The following is an 11994-nucleotide window of genomic DNA, read 5'->3' on the forward strand; positions in this document are numbered from 1 at the left end:
GCTATCTCTTTATTGTAATAATCTTGAAGTTGTAGATATCGAAAAAAATCCTGGTTTTCCAATTCAAACATGTCCTTAAGCTCTTGAAAGCTCCTAACTTTGTCCTTTTTGGTAATTAAACAGAGAGCAGTCATATTGTCCTGGTTTAAAACTCTTGTCCAAGGCTATCCATCTCAACTTCCTCCGGCCATTTTGCAGTTTTAAATGTTTGACAGTAGAGTACCACATTTGTAATGAAAACTGGGATATGGGATCGAGTTTTGACTTAATAATGTCAGTTAAGGTATTTTCTCCTAACAGTGTCTGGACATTATAGTCCGTGCTATCTTGTGTCTCAATCTGTTTCCACTTTGCAGTGTATGAATTATCACACCATAGGCATAAAGGGTAATTGTGCTGCCTGGAAATATAATTTAAGGTTGGGCACCCCCTTTGTCCTTTGGCAACTGCAGGGTGGAGAAGTGTATTCTTGCCTTTTTTGCCTCCCCATACGAATATCGACAACATTTTATCCCAGGCCTCGAACTGTTGAGATGGGATTTCAACCGGCAGTGCCTGGAAAATGTACAGCAGCCTTGGCATTATATTCATTTTTATCACATTTATTCTGCTGCTAAAGTCCAATGGGTATGTTGACCACCTCTCCAAGTCTTTTCTAATATCATCCGTGATTGGAAAATAATTTGAACTGTACAATGAACTGTACACCTCCTCCAAGCTGGAGGGAGAGGGAGGTCTGGGCCTCTTTGCTTAGGCTGCTGCCCCCACGACCCGGCCTCGGATAAAGCGGATGAAGATGGATGGATGGATGGATGGATGGATGGATGGATGGATGTACAATGAAGCTGGGCTTCTTGTTATGAAGACACCCAAATATTTGATTTTTTTAGTTTTCCAATTGATATTAAAGCCTTCTTTAATTTCTTTGCTCGGTACATAATTGAAGTGAATCATTTGTGTTTTTGCGATGTTTAGTTTATATCCCGAGCATTCATGAAATTCTGCTATTACTTCCAGAAGCTTAGGAAGGGAGGTGTTCAAGTCCCTCAGATACAATATTACATCCTTCCTTTCCTTCCTTGGGGATCAAAGATACGATAGCATCATTCCACAACGGGGGTATCTGGCCATTCTTTAATGTCCAATTCAGAGTTCTTAGCAGGATATAGGGTTAAGCTTCTCCCGAAATACCTTTACCATTCTGCGGGGAACCCGTCACTGCCTGGGGTTTTGTTGGCTTTCAGTCTACTGATTGCCTTATTCAGTTCTTCTACTGTGATTTCCTTAGTAAGTACTTCGTTTTGGTTTTTCCCGATGGTAGGTAGATCTAGGGAGTACAAAATGTTTTTCATTGATTGTACATCTACATTTCCTTCTTGCAGATAGAGATTTTGGTAGTAATTGTTGAAAATGTTTTCTATTTCTTCCGGTTTAGTTTCCAACTTTTGAGTTATAGGGTTTCTAATTTTGTGTATTGCTGTATCTATCTGTTGTTTTCGCAGTCTGCGAGCTAATAATTTGGCAGATTTAGGGCCTATCTCATAATAATTTAGTTTCAAATATCTTGCCTTTCTTTCTGCTTCCTGATTCAATAAATTTTCTATTTGTATTTTAACCTCTAAAATTTGTTTCTGTGTTATGGTGTCCTTTTTAGTCCTGAAGATTTGTTCCAGCTCTTTAAAAAAAAAAATTCTTTTAAAATTATTCAGAAGCCCAACATTAAGGTGCCAAACCGTGTTCTTTGGAAGTGAGTCCAACTGAATTGTTTAAAAAATCGCATTATGCCCTGAGACATCCGCTACCCCGATTCTACAGTCTAACACTCTGTGACATTCTTCCTTTTGCATTTGAAAATAATCAGTCTGGGTGTGCACTGAGTGTGGAATTGAGTAATGTGTGTAGTCCCTTTGTGAAGGGTGCAGTAATCTCCAGACATCCACCAGTCCCGTTTCCTCAAGTGTCAAGTTTAAGTGTCTGCTTATATGTGTTTTGCATCTAGTTTGACTAGTCGTGTCCAAATTATAATTCAATATTACGTTGAAGTCCCCTGCACAAATACAAATTCCCTCTGCCTCCACTGAGATTAGGTCAAAAAGATCTTTAAAGAATGATTTGGGACTATTTGGTGGTGCATATATACAGACAAAAGTCAAGACACTATTTAAGGTTTTGCCCTTTACAACAATGTACCGTCCTTCTTTATCTTTTATTTCTTTAAAGAGTTCGAATGACATATTGTTCGCCATAAGAATGGCCACCCCTCTTTTATGGCTGTTGATATGGGAGCTATAATATGTTTTTCTATACACTCTAAGAAATAAAATGTTGTATTTACTCCACCCAGTTATGTCAACCGGTTCCACACAACTGGGTTAGTGAAATATAAAATGTATGATATATTTAATTTGAACAACAAATTTTAAGTAAATCTGATAAATCTACTCACCCAAAACACGCTCTACTGAAACTATAGGATTAAATCACTTTAACAGAATTGCAACTTACTCTATTTAAGTTTGTAAATTTAAAAAATCGAACACAAGTTTATTCAGTTAACCTAACTTTAATAACACTTTGTGTAAAACTTGTTGAAGCACACTTTGAGCAATTCAAATGCTTCTAGATCTTTTTTCCTAAACAATCTTTACATGTATTCAAGTGCATTTTAAGCGCAGGAAGACAAGATAAAGAATGTCGTGTTAAACTGAAATGATTAAAACTGGAAAGTGTTGTGATTCCAACATTTTTAAATGGTAAATGGCCTGTATTTGTATAGCGCTTTACTAGTCCCTAAGGACCCCAAAGCGCTTTACATATCCAGTCATCCACCCATTCACACACACATTCACACACTGGTGATGGCAAGCTACATTGTAGCCACAGCCACCCTGGGGCGCACTGACAGAGGCGAGGCTGCCGGACACTGGTGCCACCGGGCCCTCTGACCACCACCAGTAGGCTACGGGTGAAGTGTCTTGCCCAAAGACACAACGACCGAGACTGTCCAAGCCGGGGCTCGAACCGGCAACCTTCCGATTACAAGGCGAACTCCCAACTCTTGAGCCACAATCGCCCTTTTAACATTAACATGACTTAATGTAAACTTAATTGGGCTACAATGAAAAGCCCACAATACAGCCCTGCAAACAGCAGGGAGAAATTACTTTAGTGTCATTTTTGTCCATATTTAGAAAAATAACCTTTGCTTCAAAACTTAAACTGAAGTCCAAAGTTAGGAGCAGTCTTTTTCAGTGTAGTTGGATGTTGGTAAAGGTCCAAGAACAAAGAACGCAGAAAAGTGAAAGGCCTTGCAGAAGTTCAGTGTCCTCTATAGAACTATAGAGTGCAGGCTGCTCAAACTCAAGCAGTTTGTTTTTCAGAACCTGCACCTTCATGGATAGGTTGTTCCCATCTAACTCCATCAGTACCTTCTGAAGAAATTCAAATGCTCAGATTTAGAGTGTAGATTAGTCCAAGCAGGAGGGCACAACCCTTTGCCACATCACTAAGAGCTTGCTGCACAGTGCATCCTTCTACGATGACACCAATGTCCTAAGGTGTATCTGCAGAGCTTGCTCCTTCATGTCTGACAACATAGACTCCCAAAGTCAGCTTCTCTGTTTCTCTGCTTGCTCCAAGATCCACATAAATAAAAATAAAAGAAAAAGATAAGTTAATTACATATACATATGGACAAGTAAGTCCACCTTCCATTTCCAATCCCAAATTTAAAAAAAGGAAAATAACTGATCGTTCCGTTTTTAACTTACCAAGAATTCCTTGAACAGGTTATCTGGCTTTTCATTTAAGTAGACACAGACAGCTTTCAGAATGCATTCCCGTCAAACATCAACGCTGGGATTCTGGTGGAGATAAGAACTCAATATGAGGGAAGTTTCCTATTTTGGTTCCTTTCAACCTCTTTACAAAACAAAGTCAAAAATATTAACACATAATCCAGATAAGTGATTAAGCAGTGTTTCATAACTCACATCAGTGACGTGCAGTGAGGTTCATGATTGGTAAGGCACTGACTCCTCTGAGTCAGATAAACAAATATATGAACTCAAAAATCGAAGCTTTTCAATTTTGACATTACGTGAAAGCTTTCATTTTTGCTTTAATCAATTGCTGGAAGGTGCTCCACCTGGAGACTCTGTTGTCCTCCTGGGAGACTTCAATGCTCACGTGGGTAACGACAGCGTGATTGGGAGGAATGGCCTCCCTGGTCTGAACCCGAGCATCCATCCATCCATCCATTCACTTCCGCTTATCCTTTTCAGGGTCGCAGGGGGCGCTGGAGCCTATCCCAGCTGTCATAGGGCGAGAGGCGGGGTACACCCTGGACAGGTCGCCAGTCTGTCGCAAGGCTAACACACAGGGACAAACAACCATTCGCACTCACATTCATTTGCACATTCACACCTAGTGACAATTTGGGTTATCCAATTAACCTATCCCCACTAGCTGCATGTCTTTGGACGGTGGGAGGAAGCCGGAGTACCCGGAGGGAACCCACGCAGACACGGGGAGAACATGCAAACTCCACACAGAAAGACCCCAGCCTGATGTTGGAACTGAACTCAGGACCTTCTTGCTGTGCGGCAACAGTGCTAACCACCGTGCCACCGTGCTGAACCCGAGCAGTGTTTTGTTAATGGACTTCTGTGCAAATCACAGTTTGGCCATAACGAACACCTTGTTCGAACATAAGAGTGTCCATAAGTGCACGTGGCACCAGGACGCTCTAGGCTGCAGGTCGATGATCGATTTTGTAACCGTATCACCAGACCTGCGACCATATGTTCTGGACACTCGGGTAAAGAGAGGGGCTGAGCTGTCAACTGATCACCACCTGGTGATGAGTTGGATCAGGTGGCGGGGGAGGACGCTGGACAGACCCGGTGCACCTACTGACACGTCTTCCGGGGAGGAAGCAGAGTCTGGGGATGAGGGGAATGACCCGCCAATTTCCGGGGGCGAGGTCACTGAGGCAGTTAAACAACTCCTTGGTGGCAGAGCCCCTGGTGTTGATGAGGTCCGCCCCGAGTTCCTGAAGGCTCTGGGCGTTGTAGGACGTTGTGGACGCCTCTGCAATGTTGCGTGGATATCAGGGGCAGTACCCCTGGACTGGCAGACCGGGGTGGTGGTCCCCATCTTTAAGAAGGGAGACCGGAGGGTGTGTTCCAACTACAGGGGGATCACACTCCTCAACCTCCCTGGGAAAGTCTATGCCAGGGTGCTGGAAAGGAGAGTTCGTCCACTCGTCGAACTTCGGATACAGGAGGAACAATGCGGTTTTCGTCCTGGTCGCGGAACACTGGACCAGCTCTTTATCCTCTCAAGGATACCTGAGGGTGCATGGGAGTTTGCCCAACCAGTCTACATGTGTTTTGTGGACTTGGAGAAGGCATTCGACCGTGTCCTTTGGGCTGTCCTGTGGGAGGTGTTGCGGGAGTATGGGGTGTCTGGCCCATTGCTATGGGCCATTTGATCCCTATACAACCGTTGCAAGAGCTTGGTTCGCATTGCCGGCAATAAGTCTGACTTGTTTCCGGTGGGTGATGGGCTCCGCCAGGGCTGCCCTTTGTCTCCGGTTCTGTTCATGATTTTTATGGACAGGATTTCTAGGCGCAGCCAAGTGGCGGAGGGCTTTCACTTTGGTGGCCTCAGAATCTGCTTTTTGCGGATGATGTGGTTCTGTTGGCTTCATCGGATGGGGGCCTCCAGCTCGCACTGGAACGGTTCGCAGCAGAGTGTCAAGCAGCGGGAATGAGGATCAGCACCGCCAAATCTGAGGCCATGGTTCTCAGCCGGAAATGGGTGGAGTGCCCACTCCGGGTCGGGGATGAGTTCCTGCCCCAAGTGGAGGAGTTCAAGTATCTCGGGGTCTTGTTCGCGAGTGATGGGAGAAGGGAGCCGGAGATCGACAGACGGATTGGGGCTGCAGCCTCAGCAATGCGGACGCTGCACCGGTCCGTCGTGGTGAAGAGGGAGCTGAGTGTAAAAGCGAAGCTCTCAATTTACCGGTCGATCTACGTCCCTACCCTCACCTATGGCCACGAGCTGTGGGTAGTGACCGAAAGAACGAGATCGCGGATACAAGCGGCAGAAATGAGCTTCCTCCGAAGGGTGGCTGGCTTCTCCCTTAGAGATAGGGTGAGAAGTTCGGCCATCTGGGAGGGGCTCAGAGTAGAGCTGCTGCTGCTCCACATCGAAAGGAGCCAGCCTGAGGTGGTTCGGGCATCTGACAAGGATGCCTCCTGGGCGCCTCCTGGGTGAGGTGTTCCGGGCATGCAGACCCAGGACACGCTGGACAGATTATATCTCTCGGCTGGCCTGGGAACGCCTTGGTGTTCCCCCGGATAAGCTGGAGGAGGTGGCTGGGGAGAGGGAGGTCTGGGCCTCTCTGCTTAGGCTGCTGCCCCCATGACCCGGCCTCGGATAAAGCGGATGAAGATGGATGGATGGATGGATGGATAATAATATTCAACATTGCTATCAATACATTTGTCAAAAAATGCCTCTCTGTGCAAAATGGGTTTAAAAACATAAACAACTGTAGGATACTGTTAGTCCGTGATTTGAACTGAGGGAACAAATCGTGGCAGGATCAGCCTGATATTATTTGTATCCCACTGTAACCTTACTGTATAAAGAGCTAACATCCCCAAAATGTCAGTAGTTAGTCATTAAAGAAGTGTTTGTGAACTAAAAATTAAGAATGTGGGATACTGTTTGTCCGCGATTTGAAGAGCCCAACGCGTGCTTCCAACAAAGGGAAAACCAATTATGCAAGGGAGACCTATCTTGGCACTTGTGCAGGTGAAGCCAAAGGGAAGATATGCTTCACCATATTTTCTAGTCTTTGCTTAGAATGAAGTTGTTTTGGAAACATATTCAGCGATGCTTCATCTCCTGCTTTGCCTTTGTGTGGGCGCCCATGCTAGCAGTGTCCAAGCATTTTCTTTGGGTTTTTTTCCCCTTTTCATACCACGCCCCCCCTACAATGCATGTAGTGAAGGACTTATACTAAACACATTTCCTGCAAAGAAATTTTAATTAGCAGGAATGTAGGACAATGTAAAAGTGAAGGCAATGCCCTGTTGATGTAATTTCTTTAAGTTTTGGTGTCAATTTTTTATTTTTCTGATAAGAGATGCACTGAATTAAAGCAGGAGGAAGGCGGAAGACCAGTTTTACTTGGATGTAAAGATTTGTACAGGTGAGAAAATGCGAAAGCAGTGTTTGGTGTAGATGGCAGTGCATTAAAAATATTTTTGTCACTAAAACCGATGAATAATTGTGGCAAATAATTCAAAAATCACTGCTGATGAAAACAATAGTGATAATCATGTTGGTGACAGTTGGTCATAATTGGCTACTTAGAGTTTTATATAATTAAAATATACAGCTTTTGAATCATTAAACAACTGGAAAATACACCACACTACACATATCACACAATAGATTTACAATAAATTGGATAAACCTTAGTACCATAGCACATGCCCAAATTTCATAACTTAGCATTCACAGCTTAACAGTCATCTCTGTTACACAAGGCTTAAATCAGTTAATTACAAAAGATACCTTCTTTCACCCTCCAATGAGCCCACTCCATTACTAGTTTGCCACAAAAGAAGAGGTAAAAAAAAAAAAGACCATAAAAATGGTCATTTTTATGGTCATTCCATTAATAATATTCAAGACCAAGGTAACAGGTTATAAAATGTTAATACTGTAACTGCTAGCTTTCAACTTGATAGCTTTCAACTTGATAGCTGCACTAAAAATCCCTTTTGCAGATGTCCCATTGCTCCCAACCAATGACTGGTCCCAATTTTGACTCCAAGTCAGCACTTGACTCGATGACACCAAATTACATCAAATTTTTCAATTTCTTCATTCCCTATTTAGTGGTGAAATTCCATTGTGGAAACAAATAACATTGGATTCACAGGGGGATGATAAATGTGAAAATCAAAAGAATTATATGTATAGCTGTTGATAATCGCTGTATGTGTGACAATCTTCATGCATGTTCATGCTTACCCTATTGGGTACACACAATAACATACTTAATTGCTATTATTGTCTGCTCTACTCACCACAGTCTAGCTTTTTTGTATTTAATGGCTCAGTCACACCAGAGTAGATTGCAACCTCCCTAGAAACAATTGCAATTTCTTTGCTGTCAAAAACCAGTTGGAAGTAGTTGCTCTAACCAAGGTCACCCAGAGATTAAGCATGCAACTCCCTCAGCCGTCACCCTGTGCGTCATGCTGGCCCCGTCGTCGAAACAATCACTCGAAACAACCAAGTTCATTGCGCACCATACACAGTAATTTTGGTTGTGTTGCATTCTCCAACCACTGTTTTTCCTACTGTGATTGTAGCATAACAACCACAAAAATCATCCTGCTAGAGTACATATAGACATTATCGCAGATACACAAGGGAAATGTGGAGCATCTCACAAGTGCTTTATCCAAAGTTACTGTAAACATTTGGAAAAATAAGACATAAATCGTTTTTTGATCAACTTCCAGAGTTTGGTTTGAGAACTGTGGCACCTCTGTGTTTCATAGTAAAAAGTTGAAGTTAAAAGTTGCAAAAACATTTTACTTAAAACGACACGTCTCATGGGACACCTGGCGATCACTGAAACTACTACAAACCATAAATAACTGGAAAATTTGGTGCCATGCTTAAATGGTTAAAACATTTCATCTGGTGGAGCCATTAAATAAAAAGTTAGGCAATTGCTTAAAAGTAGTTAGAATTTATTCTTTCAGTTTCATATCTACATCAAATTTATCATCTTCAAGAATAAGAAGAAATGACTGAGCAGAGTCTCTGGGGAATAACAATATCTGAAGAGAAATTTAGATTTAAGGGAAACATGTAATTTTTCTAACTACAGACGCCAAAGGAGCAATTGTAAACATCCCTTGCTATCCGAGTCAATAAAAAGATAATGTCTGTAACTGGCTTCCACAAACATTGACTTTATTGCTGTGCAAATAGAACTACTCAGTTGGAATGTTAGAGAGAGGTGTAGCCAGAGAGGTCTGAGAAATTAGCATTGTGAAAGTTGTGTAACATTAGGTAAACAAGCTCTTTCAGAGAACAGTGCAGTTCATGTTGGATGACTGCATCAGTTGTTCAGATTTGAGTTGTCACACTCACACTGACCTAAGGTAGGAAGTGACGCGCTTGTCATAGCAGTGAAGGGGGTGTGGTAGTTAAGCTATTGGATAAAGGGACTGCTGCTGTTGTTAATCTTGAGACGGGGTTTAAGGTTCACCTAACACGCAAGTATGTGTTTGGAGAAAAAACTGTTGACTATTACTGCTGCAGTAATGAACAGGACAGAGTTACTCTGAGCAGCCAGTCATCTTCTGAGAGCAGAGTTACCAGCAATTTTCATCGGACTAAACACTGTTTACAGTCTGGTCTGTTTTAAACACAGGTCAAAATGAAGAGTCTGGTTGTGTATTGTGGACTCATCCTGGCATTTCTTTCGAGCTGCACAGAACAGGCCGGGGTAAAAGTAAGAGCTTTAAAATTCTTTCCCTACTTGGTCTGTCCTGCTTCTGTATTGTCAGTATTTAAGATGGATATTTAAACGAGGTTAAGACTCACTTTAAAACTGTTTCTTTGTATTGCTAGAGACAGGACAAAGCAGGTTCTCCTCAAGGTATGGATCATCTTGTTTGTTATTACTCAGATAAGTATACTATTTCAGTCTTATTCTTCTGCTTCTTATTGTGTTTCTTTCTGTTATGGTGTACGCCTCAGGAACAGACTGCACACAGATTAAGACTCTGTCACCACGAGCATCCAGTGGCGTTTATACGATCCAGCCAAATGGAGCCGCGACCAAGTTTAAGGTATCGATCGAGCCAAGAAATAATAACAAAGTCATGTTTATAAGATCACAGCAAACAGAAGCAGCACTGTAAACTATAACTGCAATTTATCTATCAAATGATTTCACCAGAACAAGGTTTCATTTGGTTATAGATAACAGGATACAGTTTACTTTATATTCATAACTATTAAGTTAACAATAATGTTAAACAAAAAGCACACTGAGCTTCTGGTTATATACTCGATAATATAGCCCCGACCAAGGGTGTAATTTCCCCTTATCTAAATGGATGTAAGATACATAAATATTTATTTTTCTGCAAAATTACCATGACATTTTACACAAGCTAAAATTACTTACACTGTACTTAACATACAATATAATAATTTCTTTGTTTCCTGTAAAAACCCGAGTTATTGTAGTGTACCTACTTTTAAGTATTCATAGGTTAGTATGATTAGATTGTAATTTCAAATAAAATATTCAATTTCCATTTATTACAGGTGAATTACTCCACTACTTGTAGGCCATATTCTAAAATGTTTCTTGCTCCTTAGATAAAAAGTAGAAGTAAATGCCAGCTGAATTTCTTAATATGTGGTGAATGAACTTCTTACTCAGGTTTACTGTGAGATGCATCCAGATGGAGGCTGGACGGTGTTTCAAAAACGAAGCGGAGGAGCCGTTTCTTTCCACAGAAAATGGGCAGCATATAAAACTGGCTTTGGAAACCTGACACGTAAATAAATTACAATGATTATTATTATGATGTAGTGATATATAATCCTAGAGATCAAGAATGGATCTAACATGAAAATATTAAATCTTTTCTTTGTAGTGTAATGTAGTATAAAGCGCTTTGGGGTCCTTAGGGACTAAATAAAGCACTATACAAATACAGGCCATTTACCATTTATTTCTTTGTGCTTTGATTTTCAGAGGACCACTGGCTCGGGCTGAATAAGATTTTTTATCTTACCAAAGACAAGTCCAAGAAGTGGACAATGAGGGTGGATCTGTGGGATCATGAAGATGGGACTGCTTTCGCTGAGTACAAAAACTTTAGACTGGGAAATGAGAAAACTGCGTTCAAACTACATGTTGGGAAGTACCGTGGAAATGCAGGTACTGAAGCCTGAAGCCTGTTGAAGTTTTTACTGTCGCCATATTTCTTTTGCTTTTTATATACACATAAATGTTACTCACTGTTTGTTAATGCAATCAGGTGTTAGATATTGTTCTTTTTTTTGTACTTTAAAGAAACCCTGTGAATTTTAAAAATTCATTTTTCTTGATTTGTTTCCCACTCTATCCAAAGGTGATGCCATCCGTGGTGCCTATAAAGGCATTGATCAGAATGGCTATGGCTTTAGCACAGTTGACCGCGATAATGATGGCTGCTCCCCCTGCATCTTTGGTGACATTGCTGTTGGAGCATGTACCGTTAGAGAGGGCGGCGGGTGGTGGTACAGCAAGTGTGGGTCCGCCAATCTAAACGGTGACTGGCATTCCTACGGTGAACACATAGGTTGGGCTTCGGGCCTCCACTGGCGCACCTGGAAACCACCTGCACCATACTCAGCCAAGGCCACAAGAATGATGATCAAGTCGGTGTGAAAGGAACCTCCTCAAATTATCAAGTGCTGATTTTCATTCTGCAAAAAACTTTCAACAAAGCTTTTAAGAAAAGTAACTGTGAAGGAGATATGTAAAATACAATGCTAAAAGCATGAAAATCAGTGTATTGTTAATGCTTAGTCATTTCTGTACTAAACTGAAAAACATGCCTTCCAGATAATCAAGTTCTACCCGAGGTCTCTTCCTGTTAAAGCACTGCTTACCCTCTCTTTTTATGTATTAAAAATAATTTTACAAGAACTAAAATATGCCAGAGTCAACATTATTAGCCCCTCTGTTGCCAGTAATTATGTTGAAAATCCTTTTTGCTGGATAACAGCCAGCAGTCCTTTGTTGTCTTTTTCAACAAGTCTCACATGCACCACCTGAGCAGTCCTAGACCATTCTTCTTTGGCAAATCTCTTAAACTTCTCCAGATTTGACCATCTTCTGGCATGGTTCTTGGTCTTCACCCCTGAGAATGGGATTCAAGTCAGGGC

The 11994-nt window shown here is 41.7% G+C and overlaps 1 protein-coding gene and 1 long non-coding RNA gene across 3 annotated transcripts; one reads left to right on the forward strand and one right to left on the reverse strand.

Moving 5' to 3' along the window:
• Positions 1-1320: 1320 nt before the first annotated feature.
• On the reverse strand, positions 1321-8723 carry LOC145421384 (uncharacterized). Its single transcript, XR_013902726.1, has 2 exons — positions 3771-8723; positions 1321-3628 (listed from the first exon to the last, which is right to left on the reverse strand). It is a non-coding gene; the product is annotated as an uncharacterized LOC145421384 (long non-coding RNA).
• Positions 8724-9043: 320 nt separating this feature from the next.
• On the forward strand, positions 9044-11761 carry LOC113009251 (angiopoietin-related protein 5-like). Of its 2 annotated transcripts, none has more exons than XM_026147454.2 (7): positions 9044-9203; positions 9476-9556; positions 9676-9703; positions 9805-9896; positions 10499-10616; positions 10817-11002; positions 11196-11761. In XM_026147454.2, exons 2-7 carry the CDS (start codon positions 9482-9484, stop codon positions 11492-11494), a joined length of 798 nt encoding a protein of 265 aa, XP_026003239.1. In that variant the 5' UTR covers positions 9044-9203; positions 9476-9481; the 3' UTR covers positions 11495-11761. The 2 variants fall into 2 exon arrangements, with proteins under 2 accessions (XP_026003239.1, XP_026003238.1); XM_026147453.2 differs by lacking the exon at positions 9044-9203 and adding an exon at positions 9210-9321.
• The last annotated feature ends 233 nt before the right edge of the window (positions 11762-11994 follow it).

The sequence above is a fragment of the Astatotilapia calliptera genome, chromosome 17, assembly GCF_964374335.1.
Source record: "Astatotilapia calliptera chromosome 17, fAstCal68.1, whole genome shotgun sequence".
Taxonomy (NCBI): domain Eukaryota; kingdom Metazoa; phylum Chordata; class Actinopteri; order Cichliformes; family Cichlidae; genus Astatotilapia; species Astatotilapia calliptera.